Below are 19,842 nucleotides of genomic sequence, written 5' to 3' on the forward strand. Positions count from 1 at the left end.
CCGCCCGCTGGTTCCGGCGCGGAGCACACTGGGGGCGGCCAGGGCCGCGCGGAGGCCGCGTACTCGGCTGCCAACCCCCGACCCCCGGGCCCCCTCGGTCCTCGGCACCCCCGGCCCCGCCCCGCGCCCCCGGAGTCCGTGCTTTCGTTTCCCCGCGCCCTCTTCTCTCCGCCCACCGGGGGGCGGAGGCGCGCAGAGGCGGCGCCATGGCGTCGGCCGGACGCCCGTTGACCGGGTCGATGCTCGGGCGGCTCCGAGCGCAGTGGCAACCGCGGCGCGAGACCTGCGCGGGCGTCATGCTGACAGACCGCTGCTTTGCCCTGGAGCTCCCCGACTGCACTCTGGCGCACTTCAAGCTGGACCACGACGGCCCGGGCCGTCCTCCCGGAGGCGGCCCGCCTCCCCACCTGGCCTCGCTGCTGGGCTCCCCGGGACGCAGTTACTCCCTGTGCGTGCCCGTGGCGCCCGAGGCCGGCTGTGGGGCGCGCGTCCGGGCGGCCCGGCTGCACCAGCGGCTGCTGCGCCAGCTGCGCGGCGGAGCGTTTGCGCAGTGCCAGCTGCTGAGGCTGCTCGACTACCGCCCCGGCGGCCAGCCCGGGAGCGCGCATCACGGCTTCCTGCTCCGCGACCCCCGGGACTGCCTGGAGACCAGGCGCGCCCTGCTCCGCCTGCTGGGAGCCTGCGAGGAGAGCCCGCGCCCGCACCTGGGGGAGTTTGAGAGCAGCCCGCAGGGCCAGCTGTGGCAGAGGCGTTGGGAGCCGGAGGATGGCGAGTGGCGGGAGGCGGGCAGCGCGCTAGTGAGGCCCATCCCGGAGCCCGAGCTCCACCCAGTTCTGCCGGACCTAACCTCCTCCGCGGTCTTCCCCAGCCGGGAAGCCGCCCAGGCAGTGTTGGAGGCGGTAAGCGTTTTGCCCCCTTCCTGTTTAGTATCTGGACCCTCCTTGACCCAGAACAGGGTGCCGACCCCGCGCTGGGTATCAAGGTCTGCGTAGCCTAGTTAGGGTACCCCCGCCCCATTGTGAGCATTTACTATATACCAGTTCTGTGTCGGTCGCTGTGGCTACAGTCAAGATATATAACTGAAGGGAAGTTGTCAACTTTTGGGAATGAGAAGTAGACGAACACTAAGAGGCTGTGATATCTGTTATTCGTACTGCAAATGCTACACAGCAGCAAAGAGCTGGACGCTTTGTGGAACACAATGACATCTCGGAAGTACTTTCATTTGCTGGTTAAGAGATTTGGCAGTGGTCGTGAACTGGGCAGATGTTGGGATTGGAAGAGATGTTGGGATTTGAAGAGATTCGGATTCACTGCTTACTGGCTGTGGACTTTGTGTAAATTCCCCAACTTCTCTTAAGCCCTCCTTCCCAGTTTACTTGTCAAATACCCACGAAGCAGTGTTGTCACACGCCTGCCGTTGAGGAAGCATCTGACACCCAGAAAGTGTGACATGAATGACATCCAGCTTGGGCTGGGTCTGGGAGCGCTTGGGGTTGCCCTCCATAAGGAAGCCCAGTGGATCTTAAGTTAATTTTACAAGAGTCCTGGACACATTAAGTTGGATCTCAACTCTAGCTTTTTTTTTTTTTAATCATTCTATTTGGGGCTGGGCTCTAGCTTTAAACTGCATCATACACTGCATCACAGTCATCAGGTTTTAAAAACAATCTTTACCTCAGTTTCCCTAATCTGGATACTGTGGATGATAGTAATAGTACCAAATTCCTGCTGTTGTCATTAGAATCAACAATGTGAATACTTGCAAAGCGCTCAGACTATTGCCTGCCTATTTAAGCACATCAATAATATCTCTGATGCTGTAAGTATGCAGGGAGGTAATTGTCTACTTTGAGTCTCAAGGCTCCTACAATTTGGGGGTTGTGATTTATATTCCTCAATGTCCCAAGGGGTCACGTTCTGGGGAGTCTAAGATGCAGACTGCTGTCTTGTGGAGTCTGTAGGATAGCCACAAAGGGCGGCTCAAGAGCCATATGTAGCCCTTCCAGTATTTGCATGTGGCTCTGAGTGAAATTGATCATTTTTAAAGGATATTATTCAGATAATGGTGATTTCATTTGTTTGAAAAGTCTATGACTTTCAAATAATTTAAAAATTGTTGTGAGGGACAGGATGGGTTCTTCTGCCTGAAAAGTTTGATGTTTACGTTTGTGAATCACTGCTCCCAGCTGGGCCTTGTGTGCAGTTCCAATGTTTCCAGCTTGGGCCACACTACAGGTCTGTGTGCTCATGTGGCCTGCCTCAGCAGGGATGCAGACTGAGTGTTCCGGATGAAGTTGCTTCCTCAGCTTCAGCTGGTAATACAAAGTGGAATTACTTGTCTGTCATGCCTTTATTCGTAGAAGACAATCCTGCCAAGTGACTTAGACATGGCTTTGAATCGTCATCACTGTTGATGGATAGATTTGTTTTACAGTGCACATCCTTTATTCCTGAAGCCCAAGTGGTGCTTGACCTGGTCAACCAATGCCCAAAGCAGGTTCAGAAGGGGAAGTTCCCAGTCATTGTCATAGAAGGCCTGGACGCCACTGGTAAGAGAGCACATTATTACATTACAGGCAACAATATGAACTGGTCATTTATAAAAATATATCATGTATGAAGCAGAGAAAGCATGATAGACCTTTGCAAGACCAACAACTCCTTTTATAAAGAATAGTGTCACTGGTATAGACTTCACATATCATACAATTGAATCATTCAGTCTTATTAAGAAAAGTTGTGCAATTGTCACCACTATCAATCTCAGAAATTTTCTTCTCATACGAATTGTTGTTAGCTCCCATTCCCCTCGCCCTCCCCCCCCACTCCCCGCCACCACCCACCATCCTTGTGTGCCATGCCATAGATCAGTGGTTTTCAACCTTCCTAATGCCGAGACCACTTTAATACAGTTCCTCATGTTGTGGTCACCCCAACCATAAAATTATTTTCGTTGCTATGTCATCACTGTAATGTCGCGACCCACAGTTTGAGAACTGCTGCCCTAGATAATTATTAGTCCAGTTATTATCCCTTCAGATTTACCTATCCTGGATTTCGTATAAAGAAATCATACAAAATACTAACAGGAAGTGTGGGGGATTAGACCAGCTATCCGGCATCAAGCTGGGTCCGAAATGAGGCATGCGGATGAAAGGAAAAGAAAGAGATATGTACAAAGTATGGGATTGGGAGGACAACAATCTGATGGACTGAAGGATGGAGTATGTTCGAAGCTTGGTTTTTATACTCTTCTTACAAGGAATTGATTACAAAACAAACATCAAAGAACTTAAAAAAACATTCTTAAACTCTTATCTATGCAAATATTACTTAACTAGTCACACTTTCTTAACATTTGAATAATAAAAGCACTATGTTCTAAGAATCACACGGATATGCAAGATTCAAAAGAATCTTAAAGAGACCGTAAATAACTGAGTTATCTTTCAATGTTTTTAGCAGCAAGGTCACAAATAACAGTCATTTTGCAATGCTTTTGTCTGCAAAGACACAGAGGCACTGGGGACTAATTGGTCACCCATTAGTAAACACCTTGATCAGCCAATGCCTCCTACAAGGAAGCAAACAACAATGACTAGCTGAAACAGGAAAATCTCAAAAAAAGAGAACACAGAAAATATTAAAAGTTGAAATGACTTTAAAATGTTTCAAAAGGACAATCAGATGACAAGATATTATCTTTTAACCTATTTTGCCATAATCAACTTATACAGTGTTCTCTGCCTGATAAAGCTGTTTGAATCTTTAATGGAGGGTTAATCCATGGGTGGACCTAGAAAATTTAATTTGGGCTTTCACTATCATCCACAGCCTTCTGCAAACTTAGTGTTCAGAATTTAAGCTCTGATACCATTCCCTCTTTCAGTTTGGGGTTTTATTATTTGCAATCCTTGAATCATACGGGCTGGTGTGCTTCTTCCATAATGGACTAGGGGCAATGACTTCTTCATTACAAATGTCTTTTTCAAAACACAAAGGGTGACATGATCATATGTACATATACAATATATGTGTTTATATGTACTATATGCATATGTAATCATATATCTATCATCAAGTACATACACCTATTCAGATATAAAAAGTCATGGAGTAGTGACCATATACAGCTAGAATCTTCATTAAAAGTGCGGTTGCCTAGACTTTGTCTCCTCTTCTTTGGACATGTTATTAGAAGGGAAGGATCCCTGGAGAAGGTTTCCCCGTGGTATCCTCCTCGGTAGAAGGTCAGCAGAAAAAGAAGCCACTTAATGAGATGGGTTAACACTCACTCACTGCCATGGAGTCAATGCTGACTCATAGTGAGCCATTTTGGGATTTCCCAGACTCTTTCCAGGAATAGAAAGCCCAGTCTTTCTCCCTTTAGAACTGTCCGCCACTTGGATCACAGCCCAACAGGTAACCACGACATTACCAGGTGTGGCTCCAAATCTAGGCTCAGAGCACAACACTGTGAGGACAGTGCAAGACGAGGCAGGGTTTTATTCTGTTGTACATAGGGGCTATGTGAGTTAGAACTGGCTCAATAAGACTGAACTATTGATAGAACACTGGAAAGAATAAGGTTCTTGACTCCAGCTCTCATGTAGCTATGTTTGAATTATGGTTTCAGTTTCTATTATTGTGACCAGTTTAGTAAATTTGTCTAATTCTCCAAAGTTTACTGTCTTCTTCTGTAAGATAATTTTATAGTGTTATTATGAAAACTGGAAGCATGCTATGTATTTTCTAAAAATACACACTGAGCAATAACTGAAAGTATCTGTTTTTGAGACATTCTAGAAAAATAAAAGGAATAAGTAGTTGATAATAAAGTGTTCAGTGTGAGACAGGAAAGAAATGCCTAGCCTCAGACAAGGGGAAGAATGGTGTCTCTCTGGGAACTGCCCTCGCGTCACTACCCTCCTGTGCTGCAGATGTCAGCAAAGGAGGATAAGATGCATCCTGGCAACTGCGTCACCTGGGGATATATAGAGAGAAGTAGGAAATTGAGGCAAAGCTGCAACCTAAACTTTGAGGAAGGACCTGAAACCCAAACCCAAATACTGAAAGCCATGCCCAAAGAGCAGGATGGAGTGATAGAATTGGAATGCGGGTGGGGTGGGGCAGGGAATGAGATATGGAACCCAAGTGTGAAGAACTAAGTAGGGGAAGGGACACGGAAAGGCATTGCTTCAATGAAGATGCTATGGTTGAGAACATCCTGAAGACTCATTGCATATAGGTAGAATAGGAGAGAATATCCGTGGTGGGTGGGAGAAGCTAATTAGGGAACATGAAGCCAACTTCATAATAGGGGGCCCTGGAACTACAGATTCCACTTTATCTTTACTTCATTTTTTTTCCTTCAAACTATTGTAATATCACAAAGAAGAAACCTAGAATTATATGGTTTTAGATCATCTTATGAAGTGTTGTATTACTATTCAGTCAACTCTCAATGTACTGGCTGAAAGAGTGCCTGTGTGCTGTGTTATTATTAACTTTGGGCATGACTGATATATCCACCATCTTATACATGATCTGTAGGTAAAACCACAGTGACCCAGTCTGTTTCGGATTCACTGAAGGCTGTCCTCTTAAAGTCACCACCACCTTCTGTTGCCCATTGGAGAGAAATCTTTGATGATGAACCAACTATCATAAGAAGAGCATTTTACTCTTTGGGCAATTACATTGTGGCTTCCGAAATAGCTAAAAAATCCACCCAATCTCCTGTGATTGTTGATAGGTAAGTGTAAGGACATTTTGAATTTGGTATTTTATTTCCTATACTTATTGTATGTTTTGCTATATAGATAAGTGTACAATATATAATTATGTTCATTAAGTTAAACTGCATTATAGTAGGAAGGCTTTTGATATTTTAATTAGCTATAGAATTGCCTGGTATTTTCTTAGTAGCAGTTCCTACATTGTCATAATCCACAGAACAATCAGTAGACAATAAATGCTGTTCCGAGTATACTCATCAGAAATACTAGGAGACTTAAAGCATTTATGGAAAATGTCATTATCTTACCATACCAGATTTCCACGAACTTTTTGAACCTTCCTCATACAGGCCTTCTCAAAAACCCAGACTCACTGCCGTCGCATGAATTCTGAGTCATGCGGGACAGAGTCGGGCAGACTAGAACTGACCCAGTGGGTTTCCGAGACTAATTCTTTATGGGAACAGGAAGTATCATCTTTCTCTGGGTGAAGCAGCATGTACTTTCGAACTACTAAACCTGGTGGATAAACAACCCAGTTCATAACCCACTATACCACCAGTGCTCTGAGCTAGAAATAGCATGTCAAGGATATTAACCAAAGTCCTTTTGCTTCACTAAAATGTACTGTCTTTTACTTGTTTTATTCAACAATGTTTACTGGACATCTTCTAAATAACAAAGCAGTCAGTAATTCAGTGAAGTCTGTGGTAAATGAGCCGCCACCACCACCCCATCCCTTATGCTTGGTTTTCATGGAGCAAAGTATAGCAATGAAAGAATAGATAATAAATAACTTTTAACAATCAAATTTTTGAGAATAAGTATTTTGAAGAGAGTAGATTAAGGTAATGTAATAGAGAATGACTGAAATCCTAGAGCTTTTGTTTATAAAGGCTGTTCTGAGAAGAGGCCATTGACTGCACAAGAACACATCAAGTGGAATCTGAAATACGTGAGAACTAGGAACCGGGAAGCATGACAAGTGAAAGCAGCAGCAAGAACAAAGAGTAAAGGTAGCGCAGAGGCCTGGTTTCTCCTGAAAAATGGGCAATGGGCCAAATAAGGTTGAGAACTTAGTCTTATTTGGCTTACCACCCACTTTTTCAGAAAAACAAACAAAGGAAATTCTCAGCACCATACCAAGGAATTAAAAACTTATGTACTGCAGCCCACAATCAAGTACACCCTGCTCGTTCCAGCACCTGCCTGCCCCCAGGGGCAGTATTCCCTCTGGGGCATACTGATCTAGAGCTGGTGCTGGTAGAGATACTACTGAGTCAGTTCTGATTCACAGTGACCCTGTGCATGACAACAAAACACTGCCTGGTCCTGCACCATCCTCACAATTGTTCCCATATCTGAGCCCATTGTTGCAGCCATTGTGTCCCTCCATCTTGTCTAGGAGGTAGAGACAAATTAACAGACTCTAGTAATAGTACAAAGGCAGTGTATTTGGACACATGAGTAAGTGAAGGCATTGATTCTCAACAAAGGACAAGAAGGAAGCAGCAGATAGCTCATATGAGATCACCTAGGCCATGGTGAAGTATGTTTTAATCTCCATTCCCTAGAACTCCTTTGGAGGATTCAAAATAGTGAGAAGACATAAACTGATGTAGATTTTTTAAGTTGCATATATAAGAAATTGTTTCTAAAAATGTGAACACTGAAGATCAAAGGAAATGGCACGCACATACTAAACACACAACCCATCCAGAACATAAACAGTCGCCGCAGTTGTCCATTTTTCTCTCATCATGGTGGTAAAATCTAATGAACTCTTTCATACTATCCACATTTGGACATGAAGTGGAGTAGTAGGGCCCTCACTAGTGCTCCTGGAGCTGCTTGCTGACACAGACTCCTGGTAAACAATTTGGAAATGCACCATTGTCCCATACAATGAATATGGGCATGCCACATGCCCTTCAGCTGTGCACGGGGAAGGAAAATGAAATTCCATCTCAGTGTCGCTCAAGGCAGATTTCTCTGAGGCAGAGGTCAGACATGCCCCACACTACCAACTGCCCTTCCTGTAGCTCTCAACTTTTTACCTGTGTTCGTTAATTATTTCAGTGGACACACAGAACTCACGGATATTATAGGTTTCATTGACAAAGTTAATAGGTTACAAATGATCATAATTCAGTTATTCAGACAGAGCAGCCATGCCTGCAGGCAAGCCTCTGGTCTTCGGCCTCTCATTCTCACCGCCCTTGGTCTCCGCTCCTGCAGCAGAATCAAGCCATAGAATAGCGAAATCAAAGTGAAGAAATGATGACATGAAAGAGCTGACTGGAAGTTTGAAAGGTGGCTTGAACAGGCAAAATAGAGTATTACAATAAAATGCGAAAGTATTTTGAGTTTTAAAACCATTAAAAAATTCAAGCCTTGAATTGTCATATTGAAGGATTCCATGGGGAACATAATGGATGATGCCAGAAGCAAAAGAACAAGATGAAAATAATGTACTATCACTGTGCAGAAAAACAAAACAAAACCCTAGTGAGCATCTTACCATTTCAAGAGATAGCATATGCTCAAAACTTGGTGGTATTGAAGAAAGAAAGCCTAGCTGCATTGATGGCATTAGTGAAAAATAAGGTTTCGGGAACTGATAGAATACCAATTGAAATGTTTCAACAAACTGAAGAAGCAATCAAACAAATAATTTCCAAGAAATCTGGAAGATAGATACCTGGCCACTTGACTGGAAGACATTATATTTGTGCTGGTTCCAAAGCAAAGTAACCCAATAGAATGAGGAAACTGTTTAATGATATTGGTACCCCATGCAAGAAAAATGTTGCTGACAGTAATTCAACATTGGTTGTGTCAGTACATCAACAGGGAGCTGCCAAACATTAAAGCCATATTCAGAGGAGGACATGGAATGGGGATACTATTGCTGACTTCATATGGATCTTGGCTCAAAGCTGAGATTACTAGATACATATTTACTTGTGTTTCATGGAGTATACCAAATGGTGTATGATTCATAACAAACAATGGCTAATATTCAGAATAATAAGTCCATAACACTTCCTTCTGCTTCTGCATAACCTTTACATGGATCAAGAGGCAGTCATCCAGGCAGAACAAGGGAATACTTTACGGTTTAAGATCAGGAAAAGGTGTGCATCTACTTGTGTCCTTTTACCATATTTGCTCACACTGTAAGCTATGAAAGTGACCAGAGAAACGATTATATAAAGAACGATGGATTGGATTAGAGCATGGCATATTAACAACCTAGAGAATGAAAATGGAATAACTTTGTGTGGGGGAAAGTCCAACCCCCACAACTAATCACGGGTTCTATAGGCTCAATTGTACGATTAAATATATAAATAAAAAAGTCATAGCATGAGAAATATAGGAGAGATTGAAATAATGGAGTCAGACACATTTTATGGTAGCATGCTCACCTAAGCCTGGCTTAGTGGTCCCCCTGGAGATGGGAGACAGGAGGGCAAGAGAGTGGGGGAGGGGAAGGGAACAGGGGAGTGAGGACCTGGGAAGAGGAAAGGAAGAGCCAAAACCAAGGGGGATCTTTACTGCTAACCAGGCTTATATATCTTTGGGGGCATGCAAGCCCACTAATTACAGGTAAAGACATATGTCACAGGAAGGGATTACACTATAGGTTATACAGCAATGGAGAGGGGGACATTCTAGGGATATATACAATAGGAAGAGGAGGGATTGGGGGTGTACATGTGACAAGATGGGTGGATGCTAGATTTAGGATGGTAGCCTAACTTTGGATGTCACTGAGCAGGTTTGACCTGTTCTCTGGATCTCCATAGAAACCATTATCAGTAGGGTGTAAACCCCACTTACAGGGACCAAGCCTTTAGGAAGAAGTAACCCATTGTCTTTCACAACAGAGAGTGGGCCCTACCTGTGGTGGGCACAGACAGTTGTCTGGCAATGGAGTGCCTTCAGGAGGGATGTCTCTAAGCATCTGACCTCCCACCATATGCTGGCAAATAGCCTCTAATGTTTGGCATATCTTTGGGGGAGACCAAGCTGGGGAAGTATCTTTATAATCCCACAACTTTGCTTGCAGAAACTGAGGGTGACTTGAAGTAGTTGCTGATGAAGAGCAAGGACTGCAGTCTTAAGTATGCATTGCAACTCAGTGAACCAAAATCTTCACAACTTGCCAGTAGGCAACATGATAAACAGAGAAAAACATTGAAGTTGTTGATTATTTCATTGTGCTTGGTTATACAATCAACATTCATGGAAGCAGGAGTCAAAAAATTAAGACATAAGAACAACCTTTTGTATATGAAACAAGAGTCCTGGTGGTGTAGTGGTTAAGTGTTGGACTGTTAAGTGTAAGGTCAGCAGTTCAAAACCACTGGCTGCTCTGTGAGATAAAGGTGGGACTTTCTACTCCCATAAAGAGTTACAGTCTCAGAAACCCACAGGGACAGTTCTACCCATTCCTATAATGTCACACTGACTTTTTTTTTATGTAATAGTCTGCTTGTAAATTAATTTTATCTTTGAGTCAATGAAATTTGCAGGCTTAGTAAATTTGAGATAGAGATTGGCATTATACTTGTGAGTCTATATAGATTTGGCAGAGGATAGGTGTATGTCTTTCTGCTGCGAGCCCATCCATTAATGTGGTGAAGCATACACATAGGACTACTTCTTAGACATAACCAAAGCCCTTGAGCAGATGGTTGCTGGGCCTGGAGGATCAGATTCATAGTTATGGGGACACTAAATTCCATTGACCTAACATAGTTCACAGAGATCATCTCCATCCTACTTGAATATGAACTGAAGTAATACATGCCTATAATTTAAATCATTGTGATGGATAGCAAATGAGTTGCTCCTTTTTTTATGCTGAAAAAGCCCCCCTAGACTTATACTCAAGTGAAGGTCCCCACTTACTTGTTCTCCGGTGCAGTGCTGGTGTTCTCTGGTCTCTCACGCTCATCTGCAGGCACCTACAGGTGGTCTGATGACTGCTGATATCACTGCTCTGCTCTTCTCTTATCTTCTCCTGCACACTGGTAGCCTCTGTGTTGTCCATGCCATACTGGGCAAGAACCTGCCTGCTTCTGTGTGCTGGTACCTGAGGCACACCACATCCTTGTCAGATGAATGTCGATGCTGTCCCTCTTCTCCCCCTTGTCTCCAGGGCTGTGACCAATGATGTAGCCTTTCCAGTCTTACCTGTGCTTGGTCATGCTCCGTTGCTCTGCCCAAGCATTGCTGAATACAAGTACCGGTCTATCTCTGGTCTTGGTTATACAGTACATTTACTTACTTAGTCTGCTCTATTTTGTTTCTTATTTTCTTATTAACCTTGTGTTAGTATGGGTACTTTAGGGAAACTAAGCCACAGAAACTCATGTATGACAGTTTTATATAAAGGCTAAGTGCACATCAAGAAAATGTCCCAACCCAGTGTTGCCCAAGCCCACAAGTCCAACATTGACCCATATGTCTAACACCAATCAACAAAGTCCTCCCCAATCTCACAAAACACACATAATGATGCTGACTGCAGGAGGAAAGCCACATCAGTGAACATGTAAGCATCTCAGCACTGGCAGACGTCTCCATACGGCTGCTCCAGCACCCAGGGCTGCATCAGGGTAGGTCTATGTAGCTTCTCCTTGGGGATGTCTTGCAGGAAGTCAGCTTTGCAAGGTGAAGCAGGGAACTGCTAAGGCAGCTGCACCCTCGTGCAACCATGACAAAGCAAGAGACGCGAGAAAGGCGAGGCTCACCAAGCCATTTATCCCTCTGCCCTTCAATTAACCCCACATGTGTTCATCAGCCAGGTTGGCAGAATAAACTACCTGAAACCCCTATCTGGACCCAGTGTTGACTATGCTTGCATGGAGCAGCATGTGTCAGGGCTCATAATATACACGCTGCGTTGTGTATGTACTGTGTTACTGCATGTGTTGCATTAGCACTTCCCATATATATATATATATATGGTAATACTGCACATGCAGTAACACAGCGCATGCGGTAACACGGTGCATACAAAACTCAGCGTGTATATTATGAGCCCTAACACAGGCTCCTCTGTGTCATGTCATCACATTCTGGAATATCATCAGCCTGCATTATTTGGCTCAAACTTTACAAGCTGCGTTGTATACGTGGGGCAAGGCAGCATATGTAGTAACATAGCGTGTGTAGTTATTGTTGACACCATAGTGTTTTTGTTGACCCTCTTTTCCACTTGCAGAGCTAGTTTACTGTTTTTACTGGAAATAAATATTCAAAACCACTTAACCTACTAATGCCTCAATTAATGTTATTTTATTGGTATCTGTTTTTATTTTGTAATTTACCAGTAGCTGCTGCATTTCCCACCCTAGGCTTATACTCTAGTCAATAAGTTTTCTGTTTATTTGTAGTAAAATTATGTGCCCTTATACTCAGGTTGGCTGATACTCATATATATACAGTAAATATAAAGGACTAAGCTGTGTGTAATGTGTCCTTAGGTTGCATTTGATATGAAAGTTTGTCTTATGGCAAGGTTGGAAAGAAGAGTGAAAAGAGTCTGCAATTGATGGCCTAAGGGTCTGGTTATTTAAAAAGAGCCAGCAGTATTGTCAATGGGAGAATTCCAACTATGGAATACAGGACCCTAGTTTGTGCTTGACTTTTCTTCTTTGTCTCTGTGAATTGTCTGCAATTTAGTTGTTTAAAAGATACCAGATCACCTTGTCAGACAAAAAGACCAGCTATTTGTTGTCTGTGTGGTTTTTGTTCATGTTTAAAGATTTAAATGAAATCCATTTTATACAACACTATCACTTGACTGAACAGTAAGGGAGACAGAAATATTGGATGGTGATTATGGTTAAGATTGGCAACTTAATCAACCCCATTGATTTTTTTTGGGGGGGAATCTATTTTCACAGATAGTTTTTCTGGATAGAAAAGACTTTTTAAATTAAAAGAATATCAGCCTTTGTACCAAGTAATTCCTTGAAAATTGAGCATGCGCAAAATGCAATGCAATTTGTAGTTTGGGTATCAACAAATAGAAACCCTGGATGCAGTGATTAACTTCTAGAAGACAAGTCTCTTATAGGGAAGGTGAGAATATTAGTTTACAAATGAAACTGAGAAAACCAAACCCATTGCTATTTAGTCAAATCTAACTCAGAGCAACCCTGTAGCACTGAGTAGAACTACCCTGTAGGGTTTCCAAGCTGAACTCTTTGTGGAAGTACTGCCTCCTTTTTTTCCTGTGGAGTGGCTGGTGGGTTTGAACCTCCGTTTTCATTTAGTAGCTTGGTTCTTCACTGGTGTGCCACCCATTTTAAGAGATAAGAATGAGATAAGTTAGACATAGGAAAGTGTCTAGGGAGAGTTCAAAGCAGCAAAAAACTACAGCGGCCTAAAACTCTGAGAGCTGAGTTTTAGAGGTGGGAGTGGGGTAAGGACTTTGAGGGATGGTTGATATTAGGATAAATAAATGCCCAACCTAATCTTCACTTTTCTATGTCTTAGTACTGTTGGTACTGTGCTGCCATTGTTTGCTATAATCCATATGTAGTTATAACATACGTTCTGTAAGAATGGTAGAATGCTTTAGACTGGAGTCTTTTAAATATATGTCTACTTTTGCAGTAAGTATGGAAGGAAAAAAAAAGCCTTAAGATTTCCATTTTCCACATGAGAAAATTGAGACTATCTTGGGTTAATTGACTTTCCTATGTTCAGAAAGCACATAGATCACAAGCTCATATATTTTTTAAATAGTTTCGTTGGCACGGACTTCTTCCTCTTATTTGTTGTTAGTGCTCCATTTTCCCCCAAACCTCCCCTGCTGTGACGCTAGGCAATCAATTAATTAATTAGTTGTCTCTAGTTCCACAACTTCTACATGTCTAATTCAGTGTCACTGATTAGACTCTTCATGCTGTACCTTTTTCCATATTATTCTACCACCATTGACATAAACTCAGTGGCCCTACTCAACAACCCTTTCCCCTTCACCTATGCTAACCATTGGTCAAGTTTGGTTTATTTTTATTTTCATGGTTTTCTTGATATACTATTCACATATCACATACTTCCATGGTTAAATTACTTTGAAAATCATTCTGTAACCACAATAAATTCTAGTGCTCCTTCCCCTCTCCCACATTCATTGCTTGACCCCAAATCCCTCTCAACCCCCACATCTCCCACCCACCACCCCTCTATCCCCTATAAAGCATTGCATCATTTATTTTCTGTACACATCTACTCCTTCTGTGCTTTCACAAGCTGGGAAACCCAACAGAAACAATAAATAAGAAAAACAAAATAAAGTGTTAAGGATAAAATAATAATGATAAAAAGATAAAAACACAAATAATGAGTAAGAAAGAAAAGACCATCAATATTTTAAAAGCCAGGGAAGATATTTCTGTCCTGGATCGAGGAAGAAATACTTGCACTTAGAACAATTTCAGGTTCGGTCAAGAGGGAGGTCAACTGACAAAGTTTCAAGTTCATTCCAGCATAATCCAGATGGCAGTGATCCCTGTCTGAGAGTAAGGCTGTTAGACACCCTTGCCTGTGGCCAGTGGGGATCTGCTAGAGGCTTCATCTGACTAGATACTATGCAATGGGTTTGGGCTCCCACTGCCCTCCATAATGTTCTACAAATTGTGTCTTCACAATCTGATCTCTGGTACTTTCGTCATGTTTATATTTTGTTATTGTTGTCTTTGTGTCACACAAGCTGGTGTGCTTCTTCCATGTGGACTTAGTTGACTCCTCACTCAGATGGCTGCTTGTTTGAATGCAAGCCATTAAGACCCCAGACACTATCCGATGGATAGCCGGCACCATCTGCTTTCTTCATATTTGCTGTAGTGCCCATACTTCAATGATCATTTCATCACATCTTTTTATTTTTTTATACAACCAAACTTCAACCAAAGCCAAATATAAAATATACAATTTTATATTTTTCTTTTTATTCTCCAAAAACATTTCTTAAAAGAGCCAACCATAAGAATTACTGATTTTGCTTAGGAGGACTTTCATGGGGACCCCGATAACATGTAAGACCTGAAACCAAGCATAACTAAATGACCGAATTGTTGGACAGGACAAAGGACCTTGTAATCCAAGGTTCCCCGGATTTAAATTTCATTGGCGAGTTCAACTTGGAAACAATTTAAGAAGTGTCACAGACTTGCCAAGACAGAACATTAAAAACAAATGACCGACTGAACAAAGCTGTCATCGCTTGATAGAGGAGAGCATGTTGCAAAGCAAAAATTATAAGGCATCATCTCACATTAAGTTATAGTTTTATCTGAAACAACGTAAACAAAGCCCAGTGTATCAGCATTGTTCGTCTTGTGATTAGCTTTGGGCTGCTAATCACAAGGTCAGCAGTTTAAAACCACCATTTCTCCATGGGAGAAAGATAGACTTTCTGCTCCTATAAAGAGGCACGGTCTCAGAAACCCACAGGAGGATTTCTAGCTCGTCCTACTGGGCTGCTGTGAGTTGGCATTGGCCCGAGGGCCATGCATTTGGTCTGGTTTTGTTCTATACGTCAGAAAGCTTCCTCAGAGCCAGCCCTGCTTGCAGTGTTGTCAGCAGCCGGCGGTCTTCAGGTGCTGCTTGACATTTCTCATTCTGCCCTTTCTTCTCCTGCCAGGTACTGGCACAGCACAGCCACTTATGCCCTCGCCACTGAGATCAGTGGTGGTCTCCAGTACCTACCCCCAGCCCATCATCATCTATACCAGTGGCCAAAGGACCTGCTCAAACCAGACCTTGTCTTGCTACTCACTGTGAGTCCTGAGGAGAGAGTGCAGAGAATTGCAGGCCGGGGACTGGAGAAGACCAGAGAGGAAGCGGAACTTGAGGCGAACAAAGTGTTTCGTCAAAAGTAAGTGTCCATGATGCAATGCTGATGTAGGGTGTCATAGGCCAGGGTAGTAAGTCGTGATTGGTACTGACTTTGGGAGTCATAAGAAAACAATATTTTTCATATCCTGGAGGTCACGTCCTCTGAACTATTTTTGTTTCTTCAATTAGGATTACTACCAAAGGGTTCATGCTACCCCACTTCCAAACCCACTGCCATAGAGTTGATTCCAATTCATAATATCTCTATAGGGTTTCTGAGATGGTAAGTCTTTATGGGAATGTACGGTCTTATCTTTCTCCCAAGGAGCACTTGATGGGTTTGAACTGCCAGCCTTATGGTTAGTAGCCTAATGTCTATCCCACAGTGCCAGAGAGTTACAGCCTTGTTATTGTTAAGTGATAGAATATTTTATTGGTTTCCAGTCTCTTTTAAGGTCTTGTTGCCAGTCTTAGATGTGCCAGGAACAGTATAAAACCCATGTAAGACACTGAATGTCCCTTCATCTCAGTTTTCCTGACTCGAAAACAATGTGCATTGTGTCATGTGTATCAAACACATACTAGCTTTGACCTCTTTAGGAAGTTGCTGGTGCTAAGTATTTTACTTATGCTCTTCTGTGTTTGACAGTATACAAGATGGAAGCTCCGATAACTCAATAATTAATCTAAATTATTCCCACCTATTTTCCAGGGTAGAATTGTCCTATCAGCACATGGAGAACCCTGGATGTCACTTGGTCGATGCCAGCGCCTGTAGAGAAAAGGTCCTCCAGACCGTTTTAAGCCTAATCAGAAATAACTAATCAGTTGTAGTCACCCCTGGAAGGTGGCATGTCTTACTAGATGAGACGTTCACATCTAAACCCACAAATTGTTACACAGCTTTCCAAGATTCCATGTGCAAAGGCATGTGTGGGGCAGAAAATTGGAAATCAGCTATTTTAATTTTACCTAAACCATTGTACCCTCTTCTGACCGTTGGAGGCATTGAGTTTGAGATAGGCCGTGTCCTTGTGAGGCAGTGGCGGGGGCTGGTGGTAGTGGTGGTGTTTAAACTTGTTCTTGGAGCATTTTGTAACTTCATCACTACCCTGGAAGATTTATCTTATTTATAAAACATTGTGTGTCGGGGAAGATCTTCCAATTCAACCGGAAGCCGCTCTACTCTCTTTTGTTTCCACATCCATGTTGCCTTCTGTCAAGTATGTTTACACTTTGTTGTTGCGGGCAATGTAGACTTGAATAAAGAAATGTCAAACACAAAATCCTGTACATACAGACATATCAGCTTTTTTGAATTGTATTTTGTTTATTTCTATTCCTTCCCTTTCGTCTCTAAATATCTCTCTGAATATAATGAATGTTTTGTACTGAACTGAATGTATTTAGCTTAACTAATCCAGCAATATATTTATATTGATGTTTATCTTTTTCCTCAGAGTAGAGATGATGATTCACTAATTAAAATTGAAGCCAAGAAGCTAAACTCGATGTTTGTTTTGTTTTTTGTACACACATTTAATTTTTCTTGGTAAGTAAATACAATGAATCCTGTAAAGTTCTCTATCAGTAAATTTTCTTTTACTTTCCTTTCAATGTGTCTACATTTTTTTTAAAGTAAAGGGTGAGCCATAATAGTTTCATGACCCTGGGTGAGTCATTTAGCATTGATAGATTATGGTATTTGAACTAAAAAGTGTTAATGATTCCTTATTTGTCTTAAAGAGTCGGCTGAGCAAGCTGATTTGTTAAGCTCCCTCACAGTTTTCGGATGCATAAATCTATAAAGACTTTTTATCCTGACAGCATTTCTTGACAAGAATTCCCCCAAATTAATTACACTTAAAACTTTGTCAGACTTATCATTTAGAATTTTAATTTATAAACTTGGGTGTTAATACCTTGCAAACTGTTTTTTAACCGACTAGTTAATTCACACATACCTATTTATAAGTACATATGTAATTTGTTTCAGTTGAAATTATTTTGAAAGTTGGTAAATATTGATCAGGTTCTGTAACACATAACATCCAGTTTTGTTGACTTTGTTTATTCCATTTCTCCTTGAGAATGTTAACCCATTTTTGCTTGGATAAATGAAAATGGCCTCATGAACCATTCATCACCCTCCTTAGGTGCACTCTTTAAGAAGAGACCTCAGATTGGTTTGCGTTCACTCCTTCAAGAGGGGGTTCAAGAGAGAAGATGATACACAACATTGAGACAAGGCTGGGACAAACCCACATGCTCTCCACAGGAATGAGAGGAGAACCTTATTGGAAAATCACGTTAAGACCAGGGGAGGGGAGCATCTACATTTCAGAGGAGGCACTGATAGTTCTGTTGGTGGGTCTGGTGGTAAAACGGGGAGGAGCAACCTCACATGGGAAGGGATGCTAAACACTAATAGTAGAGAACCTAAAGTAACCATAAACCAGATTTTATGTTCCTGGATAGACACTACAAATGTGTTTCTGCACCTTCTGTGACCCACACCATGGACTAAGAACCAGGTGACCTTATATGCAGGGCTTACAGGCAACATAGTATCCCCCAATGGCCACACCAGAAGAACTCAGTGTGGAAGCCCAGTTGAATGTCCTGAACCCAACTGAATATACTGAACCCTGCCTCAAAACTGCCTGTACCCTTGGACCTAAGACTGAAATTTTTAATACCTCAATGCTCCCTTTGCATTATTAAGACAGGCTTTAATCTCATATGTAAGGTTCTTCACCTGTAATGATTGAAACGAAAATTTCCCTTAGTGCCAAACTCCATGTTCAGTGTAAACAGCTCAGTCAATTAAGAAATCAATCTCTATAAAGCAAACGTTCATGGACTTTACCCACATAAACTCAGATGAAGAGTATCTTAAATAATAAGTAATTTGAAAAATGATCCATGTTAGCAATGTAATTGCCTTATACCACAGAGGGATGATTGACAATGTCTTTTGTTGGTTTCTTTGGGGGTTTTTTAATTAATTTTTTTCCTTTGGTGTGTTTTATTAATGGTTTGTTTATCTGCATTTTGTTCGGTTGGTTTTGTTTTTTGATGTTAGTCTTGTGGATTTTTAGTTTTGCCCTATGATGGCCAGAGTAAACCTGAGTTGTTCCTGTACAAGTGGATGTATTCTGGGCCCCCATTAATTCTAGCCAATCTAAGGACAGTTCTTATAACTTGGGACTGCTTGACGCACACCTTCAGGAAGTGATCATCGAAGAAAAGGGTGCTACAGCAAAGTGTGGTGATGCTGAACAGCTATCAATCAGAATAGTGTCCCCTCAAAAAGTCTTGTATTCAAATAAGCAACCTTCTAAGTGAAGGTTAGGGTTACATTTTAGAGGTTAGGGATTAGGGTAACGGTTACAGTTTAGGGTTCAGGTTCAGGGTTAGGGGTTAGTCAGCATCAGGGTTGTTAGGGTTAGGATCAGGGTCAGGATTGTTAGGGTCAGGGACTGAGGGTGAGGGTCTAGAGATTAGGGGTGAGGGCTACTCATAGAGTTAGGGCTAGGTTTTAGGGTTAGGGTTTCGAGTTAGGTAAGGGTTTAGAGGTTACAAGTAAGGGTCAGGATTAAAGGTCAAGGATAAGGGTGGGTCAGGGGTCAGGGTGTGGGTTAGGCTGTGGGTTAGGGCTAGGGGGTGGGTTTGGGTTGGAGTTAGGGTGTGGGTTAGGGTTAGGAAGTGGGTGAGGGTTAGGGAGTGGGTTAGGGTATGGGTGTGGATTAGGGTTAGTTTTAGGGCTGGGTTAGGGTTAGGGTGTGTGTTAGGGTGAGGGTGCAGGTTTAGGGGTTAGGGTCTAAGGTTTAGGGTTAGGGTATATTTAGGGTTAGGGTTTAGTATTTGAGTTTGAATTCAGGGTTAGGGTTTGGTCTAGAGTTCGGGATTGGTTTCAGGGTTAGGGGTTAGAGTTAGGGTCAGGGTGAGGGTTTTAGGGTTTTAGGGTCAGGTTCAGGGATTTAGGGTTAGGGTCAGTTTCAGGGTTTTAGGGTCAGGTTCAGGGTCAGAGTCGCAGGGTCAACATCAGGCTCAGGGTCTTAGAGTCAGGGATTTAGGGTCAGGGTTATGTTCAGGGTCAGAGTCTTAGGGTCAGTGTCTTGGGCTCAGGGTCAGAGTCACAGGGTCAGGGTTTTAGGGTCAGTTTCATGGTCAGAGTCTCAGTGTCAGCATCAGGGTCAGCGTCTTAGGGTCAGGTTCAGGGTCACAGTCT

At 42.5% G+C, this 19,842-nt stretch overlaps 1 protein-coding gene across 1 annotated transcript; it reads left to right on the top strand.

Moving 5' to 3' along the window:
* Positions 1-184: 184 nt before the first annotated feature.
* On the top strand, positions 185-16,579 carry CMPK2 (cytidine/uridine monophosphate kinase 2). Its single transcript, XM_075557148.1, has 5 exons — positions 185-899; positions 2,438-2,552; positions 5,557-5,758; positions 15,415-15,648; positions 16,321-16,579. The coding sequence occupies exons 1-5, from the start codon at positions 207-209 to the stop codon at positions 16,430-16,432; spliced, it is 1,356 nt and encodes a 451-aa protein (XP_075413263.1). The 5' UTR covers positions 185-206; the 3' UTR covers positions 16,433-16,579.
* The last annotated feature ends 3,263 nt before the right edge of the window (positions 16,580-19,842 follow it).

This window comes from Tenrec ecaudatus, chromosome 8, assembly GCF_050624435.1.
Source record: "Tenrec ecaudatus isolate mTenEca1 chromosome 8, mTenEca1.hap1, whole genome shotgun sequence".
Taxonomy (NCBI): domain Eukaryota; kingdom Metazoa; phylum Chordata; class Mammalia; order Afrosoricida; family Tenrecidae; genus Tenrec; species Tenrec ecaudatus.